The sequence below is a fragment of the Anolis sagrei genome, chromosome 3 (assembly GCF_037176765.1).
Source record: "Anolis sagrei isolate rAnoSag1 chromosome 3, rAnoSag1.mat, whole genome shotgun sequence".
Classification (NCBI taxonomy): domain Eukaryota; kingdom Metazoa; phylum Chordata; class Lepidosauria; order Squamata; family Dactyloidae; genus Anolis; species Anolis sagrei.
The window spans coordinates 49,524,723-49,550,252 of record NC_090023.1 but is presented as its reverse complement, the minus strand read 5'-3'; the positions used below and the strand labels follow the sequence as shown (position 1 = coordinate 49,550,252).

Here is a 25,530-nt window from a genome sequence, read left to right as displayed (position 1 = left end):
AGTCATGTCCAAATGCATTAATTCTAATGTAGATGCATACTCTGTTAGTTGGGATTTGTTGCCATTCAACATATCAGGATTTCTTGCATTGGAAAGCTTATGCTGCTGCTTCTGGTTATTTTAAGAAGTCTAGATCAGTGTTCCTCAACCTTCCTAATGCCGCGACCCCTTAATACATACAGTTCCTCATGTTGTGGTGACCCCCAACCATAGTTATTTTCGTTGCAATTTCATAACTGCAATTTTGCTACCATTATGAATTGTAATGTAAATATCTGATATGCAGAATGTATTTTCATTCACTGGACCAAATTTGCACAGATACCCAATAGCTCAAATTTGAATACTGGTGGGGTTGGGAGGATTGGTTTAGTCATTTGGGAGATGTAGTTGTTGGGATTTATAGCTCACCTACAATCAAAAAGCATTCTGAACTCCACCAACGATGGAATTGAACCAAACCTGGCACACAGAACTCCCATGACCAACAGGAAATACTGAAAGGGTTTGGTGGGCATTGACCTTGAATGTTGGAATTGTAGTTCACCTCCATCCAGAAAACACTGTGGACTCAAACAGTGATGGATCTGGACCAAACTTGGCACGAATACTCAATATGTCTAAATATAAACGCTAGTGAAATTTGGGAAAAATAGACTTTGACATTTGGGAGTTGTAGTTGCTGGGATTTATAGTTCACCTACAATCAGAGCATTCTGAACCCCACCAATGATAGAATTGGGCCAAACTTCCCACACAGAATCCCCATGACCAACTGAAAATACTGTGTTTGCTGATGGTCTTTGGCGACCCCTCTGACACCCCCCCACACAACCCCCCCCCCCAAGGGTCCCGACCCCTGAGAAACGCTAGTCTAGATCTTGTGTGACAGATCTGCATTGCCTTCTTGCACCCAAACAGTATCCCTAAGTCAGGCCTCTTCAAGATGTGGCACAGTGAAGACATCAGATGCATAATGTGGCTGGAGATTACTGTATTTCATAAGATGTATAAAATGTGGCTGGAGATCACTAGGTTATATATCACAGTGACACAAATAATGGAAGGCTGTGTTAAATGGAAGAATGGATGACAGCCTTACTGAGACATTATTGGGCTTGGTAAGGAAACTTGTGCATTGGTTGTGTATTGGCTTAGCTTGGAAAGAGTTCACTCACAGTAAGTGACTCTGGCAGGTTAATGCTTAGCTCTTGATGAGAATTCACCCTGAGTCCAGCTGTTCATTGCAGATCATGTCAATTTTCTTCATCATGAGATCAAGAATAGCAGGTATATTGCTCTGGTTCTTTAAGACATCAGTTCTTAAAGACTCTTAGGAGGGTTTCAATTTCTGCTAGCAGAGCCAATGATGATGGAAATTGTAGGGAATCTTTCAGATACAGATATGGGGAAAAAAGCATTGCCTAAGTCTCACTTATGGACTACGTAAGCTAATCAAAACATTTCTACATAATATCATTATTCATTATAATGCAGACATAAGAAGAAAAATACAGCAATCTGTTGCTGAAACTAATGTATATTTATAATTCCAAACAAAAATGGAACTCATATATAGTACAAAGTGGTGGTATGCTAGAAACACGTCTCATGATTGAGAAAAAACTGAAGACTCTCCTGTGTATCGTTTCATCTGGGAACTGTCTCTTAACATAATGCACTACTACGGTATTTAACAATCCTAGCCTAGCCTGTTAGAGTACAGCATGTATTAATGTACTGTCGAAGGCTTTCGTGGCCGGAATCACTGGGTTGTTGTAGGTTTTTTTGGGCTATATGGCCATGTTCTAGAGGCATTCTCTCCTGACGTTTTGCCTGCATCTATGGCAAGCATCCCCAGAGGTAGTGAGCTCCTCACTACCTCTGAGGATGCTTGCCATAGATACAGGTGAAACGTCAGAAGAGAATGCCTCTAGAACATGGCCATATAGCCCAAAAAAACCTACAACCACAGCATGTAGTCTTCAAAAGCTAACACTCAGGTAGGTTGTAAAACATTTGAATAAATGATAAATAGTTCCAGCCTGTGTAAAGGAAATCAGAAGGGCTTTGAATTTGTATTTCACATAACACTTCTTTCATATTACAAGCAAAATGACAAAAATTCATAGGCAAAGATGAGACTCCAATTGCGTCAGTTTTATTCACAGTGTAGAAGTTATTATCTTCAAATGAAACTGAAACACACACAGCACAGAAGAACAAGGGAGCTTAACAATACATTGCCCAAACATAACCATTACCACATGGCTCTAATGTACACTTATTACTCCAGCATGAGCAGAGGGTTTTGTGTTCGCTTTAATGCTAGGGCTGCTTTGCATTCACACTTGGCAAGCACATTCACAGCTGCCTGATGTTTTCATGTACTGGAAAGCCTTTAATTATAAAACAGTTCTGTGTACATTACATGCAAAAAAAAAAAGTATGCAAAGCGAATGTTAGTGTTATATGGAAAGATTTAAACAGAAAAGAGGTGAATTCCTGATAAATTATGTTTAAACCGCTTTCAATTTTTACTGAAGAGTTTCATGGAATAGAAATTTATTTGATTATATAAGGTAATCAAATAACTTAAAACTTGAAAAGAATCACAGTAATTTCGAATATTATTCCATTTATCACTTGCGATCATAAAACCCCAAACTAAAAGGAGAGAATGCAAATGGGTATGTGGGTATTCCACCAAGCTGAAAAGTTGATTCTAGGAACTGAGCCTGTGCACAAAAACCGCAAAGTTCATGGAGATCAGCAGCAACTTTACAGGAAAGGGTTGAATATTTCTCTCTCATAATTAGTACTGTTCCAGAGTCTCTACCTGTAGTTTCCTATGCACAGAGCTAGCTCTTGGGGAAAAAATCCTGCCTGGGGAAATAACTACAGCAGCCATTTGTGTACATATTTCTTGCCAGTGGATCAGGGCAAGACAAAACAACAACATATTAACAGCTAGACAACAAATCACATGTGAATTGTATTGCTGTTGCAAAAACACGACATTTCCAAGTATGCCCTGCTGTGAATATCAGTATTTCAAAATAGTTCTGTTAACAAATTGTACTGTTAAAAACAAGCAAAGTACTAGAAAAATATAAAAATAAGTAAAATGTACAGTTCATACTTTTTCCCTTTTAAGCATGCATATTGGAAAACAAAATATATTGAATATAGAAACATACTAAGACTAACTGCAAAAGAGTCCTTACGTGTGCACAGTCAAGTTCCACTTGAAAGTGTTACTGTTCAGGATTATACATTTCATTTAAATTAAGGAAACCAAGTGAGAAGCTTTGCTCTTATTTCCCAAGAGGTACGCTTACACGAGTTTTCTTGTTCCACATGAACCTTGCAGGAACTAGGAAAATTAAGTTCATGGAAGCAATCCTCACGGCACAGATCCAAAGGAAATCTTGCACGTCCTTGACCAGTGACTGTAACAAGTGCCTCCCCAAGTAAGCAAACAGTGTCAAATACAGGTCTTCATGCTCCTTTAAAACTCCCACAATTAATTCTGTGTTAAGAAATGACATCATGGGTTTCGCTGTTTGGTCTTTGCCGTAAAGTCAGCGGAGGCAATGGCTTCCCATAGAAATCTTAGCAAACATGTTAGAAAAGAAACAGTGTTAACAGATATGACACTATCTCACAAGCTATTTGAGGCACAACACTAATAGTGTGGAATTGGCTGTTGCTTTAAATGAGGAAACAAGCTATATATGACTTAATGATATTCTAGTGAACACCTCAAGGCAAAATTTATAATAACACAATATATACATTTGCTATGTTTTAAGGTGACATTTTCTGCAATTTCTTTCAATGATATTGTTTTGTAATGGACATTTCTTATCTAAATCAAAATTATTATAGATGTACCTAAACCAATAAATTTTATACAATTTCAGAGAAACAACTACAGATACTATACGTCTGCTAAAAATGCTAACACAATAATAGCCTATAAATTTCATTATGACCGAAGAGCTCAGTAGAAAATTGTAATAGATTCAACAGATAATAAATGTGAGCAATATGAAAGATAAAAATATAAATTGGCCTAAATCTAAGCAGGCTGTGTGCTATGTTGTTTTGATGTATACCCCAAACTATTTTTGCTACTGCAAGTTACTTTCTACTTAATGGACAGTAGTATGGAAGAGAAAAAAAAATCTCAGGAACTGATTTTCTAGTAAAACATCTATCCTCTCCTTGTAATTTTTCTAGATTATCCTCCACAGCCAGATAAAAAACAGCATCAAACTATATCCCAGAATATCCTTCACAGTGATGTTGTGCTAGCATCAAAGATCTTTGTACTCTTTTGAATCAATTATTTGGACAATTTTTAAGACAATGCAGTATGTTTCATTGCATAAACAGGATTTGAGAGGGGAAAATAACACCCACCTCCCATATCATTGTTAGGAGAGAAGCACAACATCCATCTTTAAACAAACATTTGGAAAAAGAGAGGGATATTTATACATGCAAGCTTAGTACATGCAACATTATGAAGTTTGAAAAAGAAAAGAGATTGGTTTGTACACTCAGCAGAACACAACAGAGGGAAAGGGAATGCAAGCAACTTTTAGAATCTTTCTGATTCTCAGTGGCACTGAAAATAGATCTCAAGCCATATATGTATGTATGTATGTATGTATGTTGCTTTAGTTTGCCAAAATTGTTTCAGGATAGGTGAAAAGTATTTTTATAACCCAATTCTTGTCTTTAAATATAATGAACACTACATGAAACTCTCAAATGTGAAAAGCTAATAATGTATTGCAGGACGCTAAGTATTTCCTACATTATTTACTGTGCAATTTCCGTAAGAAAGAGATACATGAATCAATTCAATCCTTTGGATAAAGTAATATAATTATACTGCCATAAAAAACCAAACTTTTTGTAAAACAAAAAGCATGTCTGATAATTATCTGTTGCATTTCATGCTCCTAGTCTGTCATTTACAACAAAATGCAGGTCAAAATGTAAGAAATTTGTGAAAAATGTATAAGGTAAAGGTTTCCCCTTGATATTAAGTCTAGTTGTGTCCAATTCTGGTGAGTGGTGGTCATCTCCATTTTTAAGCCTAAGAGCCAGCGTTGTTCATAGACGCCTCCAAGGTCATTTGGCCAGCATGACTGCATGGAGCACCGTTATTTTCCCACCGGAGCAGTACCTATTGATCTACTCACATTTGCATGTTTTGAACTGCTAGGTTGGCAGAAGCTGGGGTTAACAACGGGAGCTCACCCTGCTCCCCAGACTCGAACTGCCAACCTTTCGGTCAGCAAGTTCAGCAGTTTAACCCACTGCATTACCAGGGGCTACAAATCAGGGTACCTTATTATAAAAAAGAAGGGACTACAATTGTGAAACACAGGCCCTTCCTTTTCCTCCCTACCTCTTTTGGTCTGCCTTTTTTCTCTTGCTTTCTTCTTTCTAAACCCCTTTAAAAGAAAAATGTATGGTATTATTAATGATGTTATTACCATTTGTCAAACAGTGGCCTACAAAAGTGCTCTATTACAATATGTATTTATGTTTGCCATCCCAAGCATCCCTTGAAAAAATGATCTTATTGTTTCAATATAATCAAGAGATCTATGAAGAAAGCTGTCTTTATGTCTTGCAACCTTCTGCTCCAGCATTATATGCAGCTCAGCTATGTTTTTTTCTCGTCTTTTCTCATCTCAGGTCCTTTATCTAGGAATTCAGCATGGGATTTTATGTATATAAAACATGTGCTCCACCACTGAACTGTGAGTTTGTTAACGCACTTTTCCATGCTACAACACAAACAATGTACAATACAAAAGTCTTGGAATGTTTCCTCCTATTAGCCATTTATAAATAATGGAGAAGGCATTGTAAAGAATGTTGTATTAAGTGCCTCATATAATTTAAAGTAGTGGTTCTCAACCTGAGTCCTCAGATGTTTTTGGCTTTCAACTCCCAGAAATCCTAACAGCTGGTGAACTGGCTGGGATTTCTGGGAGTTGTAGGCCAAAACACCTGGGGACCCACAGGTTGAGAACCACAGCTTTAAAATGAAAGATATTATTTGTATGTACTCATAAAATTTAGAGGAAACTACTATATGAAACAAATGAGGTTCAGTGTTAATATAGAACTACAATTTGCTCTTAACAATTATTTATATAGATGTTCACATTATCTAGTTATGATCCAGGTACCACAAAGGTTTCTCTATCTTTCTAAGACCTTTAGATGTGTTCCAAGATTTCACTTTGTAAAATTTAGCAGCTGGTTTATATGTATGATCTTATCAATATGTACAGACAATTGATACTATGAAACTTCTAGTTTACTCCTGAACTGACCAAAGTAGTCAGTTCAGTAAGCCTTTTTATAAAAGTAATATATGGACTGGGATCTGTTATCACTGTGGAGTTCTTCTTTTAATTTTAAATGATGGTACAGGGACACACCAATGAGCAACAATCTGGACTGAAGCAAACTGAATAAGGCAAATAGTTTACAAACAAACAAAACAGAGACTACGTGTTATTTTAAATGGCAAATACAATAAAAAGCTTTTTTAAAAAAATGTTTAAAAAATGCTATTAAAACAGCACAAGATTAGCTGAAATGAAAGGAAGAAGCCAACATGCAAAATGGAATAGATTTCTGAGGACAAGCAGAAAATTGTGAGTGCCTCTGAAATTACCATTATGACGCGTTTCACCAAGAGGTTCAAGTTTTCGAATTCTGTTAACTTTGGGAGTTTCCCATCCAACTATAGGGGGGAAAAAAAATCAAAGACCAACATCACAGTATCAACCAGAAATCTAACCAAGATGGATGAAAACATCTAGGCTGGTGGGAGAAATGCACAAAAAAGAAAACTATTGAAAACTGTGTAAAGATATGTAATGACCCCAAAGCAGGCATACTGTATAACTATATATGATAACCTAAGTTCAAGGTTTTGTTTCCAACAGTGGCCCACCAATTGTTATCTGAAAAATTTGTAAGCAGGGCAGATGCAGAAGAAATTAAGAGTTCATTTTTTCTCCACATTTTTCTCGACTTGTATTAGTTGGAATTCAATAGTGAACAGAATGCAACATCTCTAAACACTGAGGCTGCAAACTTAGCTATTTTGATTAGGAACTGTGATTGATAGCCAAGATGCATAAAAAAAATTAACACTGACCCCATTTATTTATTTATTTAGAATATTTATATAACGCTTTTCTCACCCCTAGTGGGACTCAAAGCGGCCACTGCCATATAATGCAGTTTGAAACATCTTTCCTATACATCCCTTCTGTTGCTTTTTGATACCATATCAAATGAAGTAAGTTGCAAAAAGCTCCCAGGACTTAGACACACTTACTTGGGAGCACATATGGGACAGTACTGTAAGCATGCATGGGGTAGCACTATTAATGACATGTTTTCAAAACATCACTTCAGGAAACATACAGACCATATGGCCCAACGAAAAGTACAAATGATCAAGAGCAAAGGGCTGCTATACAAATATTCATAATGTTTGTATAGAAACACTTTCTTCCTCCTGATTATTTGTAGCTTTTGTTGGGTCAAACTTTTGATATGATGAAGTCGATCTCATTACGAAGTCTGCTGTTCAATAGGTATTTCCTCTTTGGGGTGCTGCTCTATATTTTGTACTTAATAGACCTGAAATATTAATTTTTAATTAAAATATTTTCATTAAATTACATTACACAAGAAAAGTTATTTTCTCTTCTCAAACTTTTTAAAAGGGAATACTTATTGAACTCCCTTCAGTCTGACTAGGCTTTACAAAAGTAATTGTACCTCTATGACTGTGACAGGTTATTATTTCATAGCATTCAAGATCCACAAAGCAATGTTTTTGGAGCACAAGAGTGAATGCAAATTGTTAGCAAAAGTAGCAATTAACGGATACCTTAGAATTTAATGTATGTTCTGAATGCAAGGTATATATTTAACATGTTGACCTATTTTGGTCACAGCTCTGATCCAAACACTTAGGAACTGTAATCTATCTGAATAAACCTGATATGAGGAAGGTTGAGAGGAGACATGACAGCCATGTATAAATATGTGAAAGAATGTCATATGGATGAGTGAGCAGACTTGTTTTCTGCTGCCCTGGAAACTAGGGCTCAGGAGCAATGGGTTCAAATTACAGGAAAAGGGATTCCACCTGAACATTAGGAAGAACTTCCTGACTGTAAGAGCTGTTCAGCAGTGGAACGCTCTGCCCCGGAGTGTGGTGGAAGCTCCTTCCTCAGAGGCTGGATGGCTATCTGTCAGGGATACTCTGATTGTGCTTTTCCTGCATGGCAGGGGGGGGGGGGGGGGGTTGGACTCTTTCAACTATATTATTATCCTATGAATCAACTGCTATAAAATAGCTGTTCAGAGGAAGACAAGAAAGACTGGATTAGAATTTTAAAGACACCTCAACACTGAATAAAATTTTAGTTAAAGCAATCATTAAGTAATTGGTGGTGACCAGTATCTGAGCAAGAAAGAAAATCTGTCCAAACCCTGAAGCAATCAATTTGAAAATTATGGAAAGTAATTAATTTAGAATATATATCCCCAATTGTAAAACACCCACCTACTTTAGCATCTCTAGAGAATAAATAGCCCATGACACAAGTTAGGTTTTAAAGAAAATCTGTACTAGCAGAAATATACACACTTCCCTGTGTACAAAAAAACCAAGAACCAACAATAAAATAACTCACATTAAAAATACCTTTCTGTAACTTTAACAATACCTTTCCAACAGTTTTGGTAAATGAATATGTTAATTGTTAACAACCATCTTTCCTCACCTGGTGCAAGAGGAGTTACTGGTGTTGGCTGTGGGGATATGGCATCTTCTGTACTGACTGGCTCAACTCGGTGACTCCTTTTCAATTTGAGTTTCTTTGCTTTCTTTTTACTGTTCTCTACAGAATGCAGAAACAGCAGTAGTCATTTGATTATTTTTATTTATGAATGTATATATTTCTGTACTTAATTTTTACTTCACTTTTCTTATCAAAAAAAGGAGATATTAAAAGGAGAAGTGTAAAAATAACAATATATTTAGAATATATTCGCAACAAAGTAACACAGCAAAATTACACAGCAGAAGGGGTACATGTAAGAATCTATTGAGGATGGATAGTAAGTCAAGTTAGTACTTGAAAAATCCTATGTTTTGTGGTCATGAACTCTAGCCCACCTGTTCCTGGATTTAAGATGGCATTATCACCAGAGTCAAGACTCTCTGACACCTGCAGGTCATTCTCATCTTCATGGTCCAACCGTTGGGAAAGTGCACATTTATATTTTTCTACTAGTTTGCAGTCATTCGATTGTTGGCTAATCAAGCTTTGAGTGTCCATTTGTTCTTGGTCTGTTTTTGGTTTCAAAACCAGGGCTTCCTTTTCATTCTCTTCTCGCTGCCTTTTCTTTTCCTTTTCAATTTTCTTTTCATTCTGTCAATGCACAAAAAATGCCATTTTACTAGAGCAATAGAGAAGATCCGAAGGAATATATGTGGGGAATATCAGAGAAAAAGCCAAACAATGGTTGAAACACATTTCACATATTAAACTTTTTACATTTTTAAAATTTTGAATAAATTATTATTATTATTATTATTATTATTATTATTATTATTAGATGCACAACAAGATTAGTGCACAGCAAACAAGCTCACTATGCTGGCTTTTGTATTTGATCTCATATCTGACATTATTATTATTATTATTATTATTATTATTACTATTATTATGGATTTCATACCACATATGATCAAATTACTTTCATTCAATTCTATAAACAACAAACAAATTATGGAGGGGGAAGGAGGGGAAGGTAGAGAAAGAGAAAGAAACTCTTCTCCAAGCCTGGGATGTGTTTCCATCCTCCCTACTAGGATAATCAAGGACAGAAAATGAATAAAACATCGGATATGGAAAAGGACTGTTACGTAGTGTTACAGTTTAATTGTTTTTAAATTAAATAATTTAGAAGTACAGCTGTGCAAATATTTTCATTGGTGTTGGTTTAGTTTAGTTTTCTACATATAAATAGAGATTTACTCCAAAGAAGTTGAATGAGAAAGATATAAAAATATTAAACTTCTTCCAAATAAAAACAGCACAAGATTCATACTGTGAGTCATTCATTAAAATATTCTATATCCTGTAAAAGGTTTATTTTAAGGTTTCCAGACCATCTTCTCCAACCCATATGAATACCCCAGACTGTTTACAACAAAATAAACCACTAATGCAGGACATTTAATATTGGAAGAGAAGACTGCTGATTTGCTGACCACAGACTTCTTGTATTCAGTGAGAAAGTGAACAGGAAGAAGTATTTCTCATCAACACTATTTCTCTCTCAGAAGCAGCATGTAATAGACTCAAATGTGTGGTTTGTAACAGTTTATAACACATATTTTATAAAATACAGTATATATATATATATTATAAAATACAGACTTCCAGTACCTCAGCAATTACAGTTGATATAGGTTGGAATGGGTTGCCAATTACTAGCTCAGCATCTACTTCATCCGAAATGGTCCTTCCTTCACGTTCAGCTTCTTCTCTCTCTTTTCTTTCTCTAAACCGTTAAAATAACAATGATATTGTTTATTTATTGATTTTATTTATTTAGTACACTTGTATACCGCTAATATCTCAGCCTAAAACGGCGACTCATTGCGGTTTACAACATTTAAAAACAACAATAATTCCGATTAAAAATATAAAACACATACATATACAATACACAGTATTGGGCCACCAATACAGACCAATGCATCTCTTAATTAAAATCATAATCCAATTTCGTTGTCTATGATTGCCAGTCCTTGATCAAAAACTTCATCGCATTGTTCTTATCATTACTCAAATATATTTTAAAGTCATGCTGATTCACTCATATATTTTAGTTCACTTTTATGTTGTAACATCGAATTCTAGCTTTTCAGCTTTGTATTGTTGTACATTGTTGTACATTACTGATACAAAGTATTTTAAATAAATAAACAAGCATTAAACCATTTCAAAACTCCCTACAGATCTTTTGTACAATGGAATCGGAAATTACCTTTCTTCCCGTATCTTCCTCACTCGTTCTGCCCGTTCACGTTTCTCTTGTTCTTCAGCTGCTTTTTGCTCTGTGGTGTCTTTCTGAATTCGTTCATGTAAGGCATCAAAATCTTTAGCTATAATATGTAACAGCCAAAGTAAACCCTTCTTGATAGACTTGTCGATTTTTTTCCCATAACCTATGATAGCTGAGCAAGGTTCCTACAAACAAGAGAAAGATCAGTTGTATTATTATATTCTGAAAGTATGATCTGTGTGAATAATGGAATTATAACTCACCAATAAGTGAGCTTTCAAAGTTCTTGTGCAAGTGTTATCCACTTGTCAGTGGGAACTCGCATATGCACACATTGAACCCTACAGAATACAAACAACCCAAAGACAGCAGAGATGCAGATTTCCACCTCCCGAGATTTGCTTTTTCAAAAGCTGCTCCAATAAATATCCCAAACACCCTTTTGAACAACCAAGTTGTAGGGATCAGTTTCAAGACTTGATACAATAAATGTTTAAAGAGGCTATAGTAAAGTAAAGATTTCCCCTGACCAACTCTAGTCATGCCTGATTCAGGGGGTGATGTTCATCTCCATTTCTAATCCGAAGAGACAGAGTTGTCCATAGACACCTCCAAGGTCATGTGGCCAGCATGACTGCATGGAGTGCAGAAACGGTACCTATTGATCTACTCACATTTGCATGTTTTCGAACTGCTAGATTGGCAGAAGCTCTGCCTAACAGTGGGAGCTCACCCTGCTCCCCAAATTCAAACTGCCAACCTTTCAATCAGCAAGTTCAGCAGCTCAGCAGTTTAACCCACTGTGCCACCAGGGGGGAGGGGCAAATAAGAGGCTATAGATAACAAGAATTTATCAAGTTTTTTTCTTCTCTTTTAAAAGAGAAGAACAAATGGGATCTATTATTAAAAGCTGCATTGTGGGGTATCTTTGCCCAGTGCTTCAGTCAACCAGCTACATCATCAGACATCAATGGAAAAGTGAGCAATTTAGAGTTGGAAAGGTTTGCCCCATAACTCTGGAGTCCCAGTAAGTATTCTATTGTTTCTTATTTCTTGGTAACCACACTTAGGCAATATAGCCATCATAGCTCAGCATATGAGCTCATTATTACAATTTCAAAGCATTATACAAATTATACTCTGGCATTTAAAAGGAATGAATGTTGAAGTTTCATGAACAAAGTGAAATGCATCACGTTATCACTCATGTAAATGCAGATGACCTATAAAACTGCCTTAAACACATGTTCAAAGTAATCTCACATCTTGCTGTTTGTGGATTGTGATATTCTCAAATCAGAATTAATTTAACACATAAATGGATGTGGAACTATGTATGCTAAAGTGAAACTCCCACATGCCAAGATTAATATGACACAGCATCTGTGTAGATATCTCACTCCCCAGAGATTGAAAAAAGCCATGAAGGGGATTGTGAGGCCATACTATCTGGTTTATGCAAACACTAATATACTCACACCAAAAACCCTTATGCACATATTAAATGCTGGATGAATTGAGTTGCTGGTCTCAAAGTTGTTTCCCCCCTTCGTTGAAAGATGGGTATTTTATAGGAATAGTTTTAAGTAATAAACCTGTCAGATACTGCCACAGACTCTTCCATACAGTTGTCTGCTCCGAAATCTAAAATTAGTCCTACTCAGCAGTCTAGCTGAAATGAAACAGAGCTCAGAGGCACAAAGACAAGAGAATATGACTATTGGCAAGCCAGAAGAAAACAACAGGATCACACAATTCTAGTGCCAACATTCTGTCCAACCATTAGGTTTAAGGAAGTTAATATTATTAAAATGCACTTACGATCTGACAGAGGCATTTGTGTTCGTTGACAAGTTTTTCAAGAGATAAACACTCAATTACATCTGCTTCTGCCAAGGCACCTTCTTTGTCCTGCTTGTTAGCTAACCTAAGGAAAAGAGTGCCAGAAGGTGAGAAAATGTATTAGGATTGCTTACACCTGTATAATGTTAAATTCAAGTCCACTCAAAAAGCAGTAGCATTAGAATACAGAAAATCTGAATTCATATGAGTAACAGAAGAGAAATGATAAGGAACGGTTACTGTTTCCAGTACTGCCTATTTTCTGATTATTCTTCTGTGTAATACGTCTCATTTAGATTGGTTAGTTTTCAGAGAACATCATTAATAACTGCATATTAGTACTGAATCAAAACTTACAGTACATTTTTAAAATTCAAACTATCCGTAGGAGATTGGATCCAGACAACTGCACTTGGAAATATAAGAATTGTCCATTCTCTTTTTTCCTTTTCCAGCCCCTTGGCTGCCCCCCACGCCTCTAAATCCTGAATATGTATATGAGGATGTGTGCTTAATAACTCTGGAAATCAAATGATTGCTAATGTGGTAGGAATAACCAAACTGGGTGATATTCCTACATGAAATGTCAATGGAAGGCATAGTGGATGATTCTTAGGTGCAATATAGCTCACTTTGGCCTGCTAGTTACAAGAAAAAGGAAAGACAGTCCCACCTTTTCACACACAGAGTAAAATGTTAACAGTTGTATTTTTTCATTGCACACATAATTTCTACATTATTATTATTACTTATCCATTTTTATTCTCCCATGGGTGGGATTCAAAGTGGCGTACAGTGATTAAGAAACAGAGATTACATAAAATACACATTCAACAAAACATCATAAAGCAACTAAAGAAGATAACCCATTACCTAACCCATATACAACAAATTAATAAATTACAACATATAATATTTTAAAATTCCCTAACCTCAGGCCACCGAGGTTATCCATAAAAACAGGTTATACTAAGATCCTAAAAACCTCCATTTTCATTAGGCGATGTCGCAACATTACCAGGGCCAATGTAACATTCATATGTAGACATTACTAGCACCTATCTGGCAGTTGGCTGTTGTAAGTCATCTGAGAAGGCCTGGATCCATAAAATAGTCTTCATTTGTGGTCGAAAGACCAGCAACGAGGGAGCTGATCGCACCTCTCTAAGGAGGCAGTTTCAGAGCCATGGGGCCACCACTGAAAAGGCCCTCTCTCTCATTCCCACCAAATGTCCTTGCCGTGGTGGTGGGACTGAGAGAAGGGCCTCTCCTGATAATCTCAGGGCTTGACTGGACTAGTAGGAGGAAATGCGGTCCCTCAAGTGGGCTGGGCCCGAACCGTTTAGGGCTTTATAGGCTAAAGTTGGTATAACTGTATTCTGGTTAAATTTACAGACAAATATGCATAGATAACAGGGGGGAAAGACTTCTAACCTATCAGTTCAGGCAGGCTCTAGTGGTTGTCCCATGTATACAAAGAGTCTGGTAGATCAGTGGAAGATAAAGGCACAGCAGGTACCTGAGGAAAGATTCTTGAGACTATGCAGCTGATAGAATGAGTTCATCTACTATTGTAATTTCCAAGGATCAAAATGCTCAGCTGCAAGTACTTCAGGTTTCTTGAAATCTTTGAACAATATCCATAACACAGTCAGAATAATATTTCAGTTTCTTTGATGGAAAAATACCATGTCACAGGGCTTCAAGAAAGATGCCGACATTTTAGGCAAAAGAATCAAGAGGGTAACCAGAAATCCAGGCAATCAAGAATTCAGAATATAATATGCTTAGACAATCAACACAAGGAACACGTTTATTAATAATATTGAGAGGTAGTCTAAAGTCCTTTTTAGTATGTTGAAGGTGTCTTCTCCAAATTAAAGGTTTAGCTCACACCACGCCATATACTATTGCACAATAGTAATGAAACTAATTTAAAAAGATGCACGTACTAGTAGAAGAACATCTTGCAGAACAACTCACATAAGCTACAGAAGTTGGTGTTTATAGGAATGAGTTACTCCCATAGAAATGATAGCAGAATAGCAAAGTGGCTATTTTCTTTACATATTTTTAGTACGCTTACCCAGCATTTCTTGTTGGAGTAAAATGCGACCTTCATATTTGTTATTATCTTTCTAATAATGAGACAAGGGATGTTACACAGTGTGTTTAAAGGCAGAAAGGTAATCTAGGAATGAACAGGAGAGACAGAGACTCTGAATCCAAGTGTGTCTGGCCTATGCACATTTTCAATTATACTGGTTTTTATTATCAATTGTCTTTGTGGATTGGAACTGCTGACCTTCAGAACTTCAGGTCAGCAGTCCAGTCAACAGAAGAGTTTAACTCATTGCGCCACCGCAGCTCCTTTGGAATAGAATATTATGTACATATCAAAATTATCAAAATTTATCACATTAAATCAGTACAGGGCTTGGGAAATTGCATTTTATAGCAAAAGGATGCATTTCCTCAACACGTTTTATTTTATTCCTGTGAAAATTTTTCAGATGGATTCGGTGCCTTTTGGAAACAAGCTTCACATTTATATCTCACCTTTCCCCCCAAAGTACTTAAGGGAGCATATCTGATTCTACTGTTCACACTGATTTTTAATTTCAGACTAGCAGATATGCACTGTATATTAAGATTTATTCTTCTGAAGAGTTCAAACCTTTGTCTATTCAACAACTAAGACTGACAGGGCTAGTAAAATAGTGTGTTTTCTTGGATACACTCCCACGGAGATGTAAAGGAACAAAACTAAGTAAAAAAAACCCACTTCATGCATTCAGATGGAAGAATTTCATGCATGTAGATCAGTGGTTCTCAACTTTCCTAATCCCGTGACCCTTTAATCCAGTCCCCCATGTGGTGGTGACCCCCAACCATAACATTGTTTTCGTTGCTACTTCATAACAGTCATTTTACTACTGTTATAAATCATAAAGTTAATATCTGATATGCAGGATGTATTTTCATTCACTGGACCAAACTGGGCACAAATACCCAATACACCCAAATGTGAATGGTTGTGGGGTTCGGGGAGGACTGATTTTGTAATTTGGGAGTTGTAGTTGCTGGGATTTGTAGTTCACTTATAATCAAAGAGCATTCTGAACTCCACCAGCGATGGATTTGAACCAAACTTGGCTCCCCTGACCAACGGAAAACACTGGAAGCAGGCCCGTAGCCAGGATTTCGTTTCGGGGGGGGGGGGGGGGGGCTGAATTTTTTTTCAGGGGGGGTTTGGGGAGGCTGAGTTTCGGGGGGGGGGGGGCTGAGTCTGAGTGAAAGAGGGTCTAGCCTAGCAAACCTTTTGTATCATTACCCCAATACCCCCATGCATATGGGATATATTGAGTATGGTGATCAGATCATGATATGAATAAACATAACAGTTTAAATAATGCACCAATAAGGCCTTTTCGCAAACCACCATGAAAATTTCGGGGGGGGGGGGGGCTGAAGCCCCCCGAGCCCCCCCCCCCCCCCCCGGCTACATGCCTGACTGGAAGGGTTTGATGGGCATTGACCTTGAGTTTGGGTGTTGTAGTTCACCTATATCCAGAGAGCACCGTGGACTCATGCAATGGTGGATCTGGACCAAACTTGGCACAAATACTCAATATGCCCAAATGTGAACACTGGTGGAGGCTGGGGAAAATAGATCTTGACATTTGGGAGTTGTAGTTCCTGGGATTTATAGTTCATTACAATCAAAGAACATTCTGAACTCCACCAACGATAGAATTAACTCAAACTTCCCACATGGAATCCCCATGACCATCAGAAAATACTGTGTTTTCTTATGGTCTTTGGTGACCTCTCTGACACCCCCTCATGACTCCCTCAGGGGTCCCAACCCCCAGGTTGCGAAACACTGATGTAGATATTAATGTCAATGGGTAACTCAGGATCCCAGACAGTAATTTCTTCTGCTCCTTTTTTTTCTAACTCCTTGTGATGATCTTTTTGCTCTCTGTGGTTTCCTAACTCATTTTGAGGGCATATATTTAATAAATTCTCTGCAGTTTGTATGCCAAGAATCTAATGTTCGGAGGATTTATTTTTTGGAATGAAATCGTATTAAGTAACAGGTATTTCCACTGCAAGGAAAAAAGTACAATAAGGAGGGAGGCAAGCAAAAGCACTTCCTGGTATTGCCTAATTATAATAGAATGGCCCGCCTTGGAAGCAAGACTAGGTCTCCCAACAGGCAGAACCAGATTCTCCAACCGTAAAGTAACCAATTTGCTCTTCTACTGTAGTATATCGTCACCAGTCAATACTCTCACACTCCACAGCTTTCCAAGATGTATTTTCCAAGTGATTATTAAGCTCTAGGAGGATTAAGCAAAGCAGAAACTGTTTTAAAGAAGCTCATACTCCAGTGTTATTATTTATGCGCACAAGGATATTGTGAATTACCTTCAACTCCAGATCCTAAAGCAGACGCACAAGAGACTTCAGAAACCTCGGGATTTTAAAAAAGAGGTAAGTAGCTTATTTTTATTTTTTGATTAAATTATACAAAATAAGGCACTGTGAAATTTAAAAGGCTCAGGATGAGTTAAAAACAGTGGGTGTTTGCCCTTTGCAAAACTAGAAAGTGTTTCGGATAGATATGTTTGTAGAGCTTTATTACTTAGGTACATGAATACTAATTTGCTATGCATGTTTTGTGTGCCTAAACTAGTTTCTCTTGGATGTATGCCAGGAGCAGCTTAAAGACGAGAGCTCACTTTTAATTTTCCAAGTCAATAGAATATTTCTTTGCACAAAGTTCTCATTTTAAAACCAAGGAAGGCTTACAAGAAAAAAAAATATTTCAAACTATATCCTGAGAGTGGGTTACATCACTGGTAAAATGCTGAGGGCATCAAGCCAAACACGAGATGAACAAAGGAGGTTTATTTTATTTATACATTAACTTGCAAAATGTATCGTGATGTGAGAAAATCTTATTTCATTATAATATTCAAAAATGGAGTGGAATCAAGCTGAAATAGATTCTGAAATGCCTCTGGGAACTTTTATTACAACTGGAGAGCTTCAGCATTTTTATTTTAGGAATCATGGGAAAAGGGAGTGTATGTGTACATTTGAAAGAAATGACATCACACATTTATGAAAAAAAAGAGTACTGTATGCAGAAATTCTGTCAGTCAAAGGTTGTGCTCAGAGATAATGTATAGGGATAAATAAGTTCTGAATGCAAAACTGCTGAAAGATTTCCATAATCCTCAAATGGTTTGGGCCATGTATGGAGAAATGATTCCAGAGCTATTCTGCTTCTTTGCTGTTGGCTGCGGGGTAAACAAATTGTGTATATGTTTTAAAGTACATGTAATATTTTTTAGCATTTGATTTTGCAACAAGAAATTAGTGTGGGGTTGTCACTGTACTTTGAATCCTGAATTATAGATAAGAACTTTTCAAACTCTGGATGTCCAGAAAGCTCTTTATACAGAATTATCTGCTAAAAAGCACCCTCGAATCTGTTAAAACGCGCCCTCGAAACAGACTCCTGTCTGTTACAAACAAAACAAAACAAAAATCCAGAATAAGTTAATACATTGTTTAAGTAGAGGCAGAAACAAATCTGCCAGTTATACAAAATTTCCAAGAGAGAACAATTTGTCAGTTAAAATGTTTGTGGAGAATGGAGAGTTTTTTGTGCCAGAAGCGACTTGAGAAACTGCAAGTCGCTTCTGGTGTGAGAGAATTGGCCATGGGGAGCTAGAGCTGATAGAAGGAGCTCATCCACGCTCTCCCCAGATTCGAACCTCTGACCTGACGGTTTTCAGCCCTGCTGGCACAAGGGGGCTCTGGAGAATGGAGTGACATCCAACAATACTGACTTATCCCCAAAATAAAATGATTCTAATGTTAAACTGATCTCAGCCTTCATTGTTTAAACCCGAACATTATATAACAATTACAAAATGTAAAAGTGCTGCTTATAAAGTCAGTAGATTTCTCAGCAAGTAATCAGCAGCATTGATACATCTTTCTCAACACCATGCTTAGTGCTATCCTGATTATGTGTGACCCACACCTTTAGTTTCACTGTAAGAAAGTGTGTATATTGCACACTCCTCCTCATTTCTGAATTACACTGTCTTAACCCAATCATCTGTACCTTACATGATTTGGATCATGAATCTGGAATAAATGAGATCTTTCCAGATGTTTTTGTACGTACTATGCTTGCTATGAACCCAAATCTAGCACTCTTAATGCTAATGCAGTAGGACAAAATGAAGAGTACTAGGGGCATTTTCTGAGTATTATAAGAATCCTATCATAATGAAAGGTACCATGTTTCCAATATACAAAAGACTGTTTTATACACATAGAATGAAATGTGTTCCACTCAAACACCAAAAACTGGAAAGCACAAATTAGAAGAGAAGTTTTGTTTTTTTTTTTTTTTAAAGGAAAATGAAAATCCAACACAGCTTACATTGTGATGTTAAGGAAAAATTTAGCATCTCAGTTTTCATAACATTTTTTTTAAAAAAAAAACAACTACAACAGTTATCCACCACAATCAGATAAACATCAATTATCAGTTTTTATTAAAATAAATCCAAATCACTGTTCATGTTTTTGAAAGCTTAGTACCTAGAAGCAAAGAGATGTCTCAGGGACTTCCCGAAACAAAATGCCATGACAGAAAATGCTTTGTACTATTTGCTTCTAAAGTCAATCCTAAAAGAGAAGCAGTCAGATAAAAGTATTTGAAGAAGACTTTAATGCCCAACTTTATATGGGAATTGGTGTTCCTTCTGATACGGTGGTGACAAAACTGACAATGCTTTCAAAATCACTGTTTCAAACTGTGCAGGGAAACAACAAGGGTTTAGTGAGTAGCCGATTGCATAATGAGGGCATTTAGTATTAATGTATCTCATGTTCTCTTACTGTAATATCTGGGCACAAGTATAAAACTAAAAAAGAGTGTGGCTCCTGTAGCAATTTATTTATGTTAACATGATTGTTTATAAATTAAAATCCACATAAACTCTCACTAAAATGAATTACTTATTCTTAAGAATACAAGATAGCTTTCCTTGTTTAATTTGTTTCTATAGTGAGACTGACATGGTTTCCTAGAATCATAGAGGTCCAAGTGACCCCAAGGGCCATCCAGCCCAACTCCCTACCATGCAAGAATCTACAATCAAAGCACTCTGCCAGATGGCCATCCACTCTGTTTAAAAACCTCCAGAAAAGGAGACACCAACATACTGTGAGGCAGCATATTTCACTGTCAAACAGCTCTTACCATTGGGAAATTTTGCCTAATGTTTAGGTGGAATCGCTTTTCCTGCCATTTGAAACCATTGCTCCGTGTCTTAGTCTCTGGAGCAACAGAAAACAAGTTTTCCCCCTCCTCAATGTGACATCCTTTCAAATATTTAAAGTCTTCTTTTCTCCAAACTAAACATACCCAACTTCCTAAGCCATTCCTCATAGGGCCTGGTTTCCAAATCTTTGATCATTTTGGTTGTCCTTCGCTGGATATGTTTAAGCTTGTCAATATCCTTTTTGAATTGTGGTGTTCAGAACTTGACAGTTATTCCAGGTGAGGTCTAACCAAAGGAGAACAGAGTGGGACTATGACTATTGATGCAGCCTAGAATTGCATTGGCTTTTTTAGCTGTTGCTTTGTTGTTAACGTCAAGTGCTGAGTATTCCCCGATTACAGTGCAATATAGGATAGCATCAAATTTTAAAGGTTTTCTTTTTAATAATTGGAAGGAATTAATTTTTGTTATATATTCAGTTTAAGCCAAGATAGCCTTATTTTGTCATATTAAAATGTCAATGCTATTTAACTACAGAGCTATCAGAGATAATATACTGATGATACTTAAATATGTGCAAGACTGTGCTAGGAGAGATTTTTAAGTCATCTTTCTTGCAGTCAGCACTCCTGAGCACTTTTACATGCTTCCAAACAGAACTTTTCAAATGATATTTTTATTTATTTGCTCTATTTGTATCCCGCCTTTCTCTACTCCGAAGGGGACTCAAGGCGGCTTTACATACAGCAACTATTCAATGCCTTTGAACAACAGGCAGTTAAAATACATTAATTTTCTTAAAAAAATAAAATTAAAATTGAATGCATATTAAAACATAAAAAACATTGCAATCTCATTATTAAAATCAAGTGTTTTGAACACTTAAACCATTGTTACACTGTATCTTTTATTATAGAAGTCACATAGTTTTACAATGATAGGGTACTGCCAGAATAAATGTTGCTTTACATAGATTATCTTTCCTTGTAAATTGCAGTTTTCCCAACAACTGGCACTGAAACATGCTTGCCCAATATATTCCCGAACACTCATTGTATTCTAAGGAAAGTGGGTTGGAATCTATATTTAGAACAGTTACAAGGAAAGACTGGAAATGATTTCTCAATATTAAATGTGGGATCCACTTTGAGAGGAATAAGTAGGACACACTCAGGAGCTGTATAAATGAATGTGTTTCCATTTCCTAACTTCAATAAATTCCCTAGATGTGTCATGCAAATTCATATTCTAGGTCTAATTTTTAAATTATTATGTAAATGTGCATGCAAGGGACCATGTTTTGCCTGTATTTACACATATTTTGTTTTAATACATAGTTAATCCGGACAAACACAACATCCAATCCTATTTCATTAATTCAAATATAGATCCCTTTTTATCCAAGTTGAAGGCAATGTCATAAATTAATCTGAAAGGTAATTTTCTTTAGATAAACATAAAGAAGTTCCAGTGATTACAGTGCCCAAGTGACAGGAGAAAGTGTGTTTACATAGCAATATGGTTCTATATGCAAGTCACACACTTGTTGGTCCGTTTGATAGGGAAAAGTTCCATGTCAATGCGGTACACACTCCTTTGTGCAGTTTGGAGAACTCTCCGTGCAATCTGCCAGATTGCTGAGTAACTAGTTTTTGAAGACTGAGATCCAACCTTCACAGAAATGCAAGCTGTAGAGTGACAACATGTTTGTGGTTTTTGTGCTTATCACCCAGTATATCAGCTTTGAGCCTTGTGATGACTCACATGAGACACCTCCAAGAGACATGGTTTTTAGCAGTCCTGCCCAGGTCTCACAAACTCAGAGTTTGTGAGTCAATCCACCTGTAATGTGATCTTCCACATTCTCCTACTGTCTCCCACTTGGATGCATCTACATTTAAGACTTAAAGCAGCTTGACATGGCTCAATGCTAGAGAATGCTGGGAGTTGTGCTTTGGGGAGGCAACAACCCTCTTTGATAGAGAAGGCTGAAGACCCTGTAAAACTACAACTCACAGGATTCCACAGCATGTAGCCACAGCAGTTAAAGCGATGTCAAATCGCATTAATTTGACGTTGTTGACACACCCTTTGCCAAGCATTTCTCCTCCTAATGCCTTGCCCAGTCCTCTTTGGCGGTACTAAGATATAAAAATATCCCTCACAGTGTACATTTCAGTCTTCAAACATGGTCAGAATCCTTTCTTATTGCCTACAGCAACTGCATGTGGATAAAGGATGTAGATTTAGTAAAGGAAATCCAAGAATAGAACAACATATGTATGCAATACATATGTATGCAATAAGCAATAGTAATGACAGGAAATCAACATAGTCTTAACAGGTTGCCAGTAAATGCACCAAAGGAATGGAAGTCTTAGTAAGTCTCGCAAGGACTACCTGTTAGATCCAAAAAACGGGATCTGTCACTCTACCAAAGAACAGCTGCACCAAAAGAATCAGAATTTTATCAACAGGGCACATTATTGTGTGATATGACAGAATCTACTGGAAACATCAATGTATGAAAAGATGCTTTCCCCTAGGGATCAGATATGTTGCTTGCTATTACTCAATAATCTGTTTTGTAGAAGGTAGCAACAAAGGTGTCTACATTACTATCTAAATCCAGTATAGTATAATGCCTGAATCACCTTCAAAGTATTGTGTAACATAAATCAGTAGCAGTCTTCGAACATTACACTTGGAGATGACAGAATCTTTACAGGATATACTAGACTCTTGTTTTAACACATTTTCAACCATAGAATGGTATGTGCATACACAAAACACTATTTATATAACTGAAATGAAAAAAATGACTATAGTTTAGATTGCCATAAAATGGGCTATTTGATTAGTGTTTCATACCTGCTTTTTATGTTATAAGTTTTACATTGGATTTTATCTTATTTGTTATTACTTGCCATTATGCAAAAGGCCAAAATATAAATGTATATAAATCTGAGTTTCCCATATCAGTATAATGGTACTTTTTCAGAGTTTACAAAGTGTGTCAGAATTTGGAATCGACATATGTAATCTCTCATTGGGAACTTCATTAACCACTTCTTTGCCACTAACAAGACTGGCATTTAGAGCTGTAGAACTGCCAGATTTCCCATTTTAAAAAAGTTTTAAACAACAGGTTCACTTCCCTTCATAGGAGCCCAAGTGGCGTAATGGGTTAAACCCTTGTGCCAGGAGGACTGATGACCAACAGGTCAGAGGTTCGAATCTGGGACACGCGGATGAGCTCCCCCTGTCAGCTTCAGTTCCCCATGCGGGGACATGAGAGAAGCCTACCACAAGGATAATAAAATATCAAAACTTCCAGGCATACCCTGGGCAATGTCCTTTCAGATGGCCAATTCTCTCATACCAGAAGCAACCAAAAAAAATTCCCTTCATAAGGACTGATGCAGACACATTTCCAACGTCTCACAAATGGTCAGCATATTGTTATGAAGCTACATAGTCCTTCCTCCCAGGTTTTCTCTTCTATATCCTTACTTTTCAAATGTAGGATTTCATAAGCACACAAACGAAAGCCTGCAAATAGCTTCTTTAAAAACCAAATGGTACTTTCTACTTCAACCTAGGTGCCAAATACGACAAAGATGGGTTCTGCAAAAGGGACTGTACAAACCTAGTAAGCTCTGCAACATGATTAAGAAATACAAAAAGTTACATACATTCTGTGCCATGCTGCCTTGAATACGCAAATAATTTCAGCTTGACCAAAAAGAGTTAGGCTATAAGATACATTTCAAAACTTTTCAAATGAGATACATTTCAAAATAACTTCTCAAACCAAATATCTCACTTACTGAGTCTAAGAAAAGATGTCTGTCATTATACGTAGTACATTTTTATTACTTGTGCTGCAGCATTGCCCTGACTTCTCTTTTTTTGCAAAACCTTTCTCTCATACTTATAAGAGCCAGTATAAGTAACAACTAACTGAGATGATTTTACATTCTTAGGTTTATACCACTATCTGGGCTAATACTATACAACCATAACAACTTCAGCAGAAAATGAAAGACCGTCTTCAAGAACTTAAACTTAAAGCAAAGCAACTTCAACTCCTAGAAGAAAGTAGCAGGTCTCCTGGTATTGTGGCTGAGGAAGGAGAGTTTGAGCAAACAGCTGTCATTTTTGAGAAGGAGCCAGTAACAGAAAGGTATCTGAGTGAAATCCAACGACTTCACTGTGATATTAACAACTTGGCCACAGATGTTCAAAAATTCAGTCAGCAGCAAAAGAGCCTGGTGGCTTCTATGAGAAGATTCAGTGTGCTTAAAAAGGAATGCAGTGCCACAAGAGAAATAAAAACTCAAGCAGAACACATTAGTACATGCTTGGACGACTTGTCAAAAACAGTGAAGAAGGCAGAAAAAGAATACGGTTCATCATCGGCTGTTGCAAGGGTTCTTAGCTCTCAGCGGGCAGTCCTGTTCCGTCGCTTCCAAAACATCATGTTTCTGTACAATGATGCCATAACAGCCAAACAAGAAAAATGTGCAGGTTTTATTGTGCGTCAGCTCGAAGTAGCAGGAAAACAAGTGTCGGAAGAAGAATTGAATGAGATGGTTCAACAAGGGAAATGGGAAATTTTCAATGAAAACCTGCTCACTGAGGTCAAGATCACTAAATCTCAGCTGACTGAAATTGAACAAAGACATAGAGAACTGGTCAATCTGGAGAATCAGGTAAAGGACTTAAAAGGCCTCTTCATCCAAATCTCACTTTTGGTAGAAGAGCAAGGTGAAATGATCAACAGCATTGAAATGGAAGTGACAAATACTGAGGACTTTGTTCAGGCTTCCAGAGAAAAGTTCCGGCTCGCAGCAAAGTATCGAAAGAAACATCCTTGCAGAGCATTATGCTGTTGCTGCTGCCCCTGCAGATAATGAAGAGGAATCTGGGCAGCTCAATCTTTGTTGCAATAGCCTTGACCAGGCATGTGATGGACAGACCAGAGCTTGATGAAGGGCAAATTGCTGCCTACAAGCCAAGGATACATTTTGTTATATTATTAAACTTTATTTTCTCAAGTGAGAAAGTAGCAATAATATGCCTAACCATTTTATCCACCAGTTTGGATAAAGGGAAATGTAAACTTACTGCAAAAGAAGCTAAACTCTTATCTGGAAGGTTCCCAACAAGCTCAACAATTATATACATTGTCTTTGTGAACTGGTATTTTTGTGAACTGGTA

At 37.0% G+C, this 25,530-nt stretch overlaps 2 protein-coding genes across 3 annotated transcripts in view; one reads left to right on the top strand and one right to left on the bottom strand.

Annotated features, from left to right (window-relative positions):
- Positions 1-2,139: 2,139 nt before the first annotated feature.
- The window catches only part of ARL13B (ADP ribosylation factor like GTPase 13B), a 49,320-nt gene continuing 25,929 nt past the window's right edge, over positions 2,140-25,530 (bottom strand). The window contains exons 5-12 of one of the 2 annotated variants that reach the window (XM_060770619.2): positions 12,967-13,072; positions 11,128-11,330; positions 10,524-10,638; positions 9,245-9,500; positions 8,850-8,966; positions 6,716-6,784; positions 5,429-5,474; positions 3,562-3,614 (exon numbers count right to left, since the gene is read on the bottom strand). In XM_060770619.2, the coding sequence (XP_060626602.2) occupies positions 5,467-5,474; positions 6,716-6,784; positions 8,850-8,966; positions 9,245-9,500; positions 10,524-10,638; positions 11,128-11,330; positions 12,967-13,072 (874 nt within the window). In that variant the 3' untranslated portion in view covers positions 3,562-3,614; positions 5,429-5,466. Of the gene's footprint in view, positions 3,615-5,428; positions 5,475-6,715; positions 6,785-8,849; positions 8,967-9,244; positions 9,501-10,523; positions 10,639-11,127; positions 11,331-12,966; positions 13,073-25,530 lie in introns of both variants that reach the window. The other variant, XM_060770618.2, reaches the window with a different exon arrangement.
- STX19 (syntaxin 19) lies at positions 17,211-25,388 on the top strand. The gene is made up of 2 exons (XM_060770616.2): positions 17,211-17,487; positions 24,293-25,388. Exon 2 carries the CDS (start codon positions 24,347-24,349, stop codon positions 25,220-25,222), a length of 876 nt encoding a protein of 291 aa, XP_060626599.1. The 5' UTR covers positions 17,211-17,487; positions 24,293-24,346; the 3' UTR covers positions 25,223-25,388.

What these genes read in the sequence shown, in the direction of transcription:
- STX19 (XM_060770616.2), top strand. Translation starts at nt 24,347, where the DNA reads ATGAAAGACCGTCTTCAAGAACTTAAACTTAAAGCAAAGCAACTTCAA.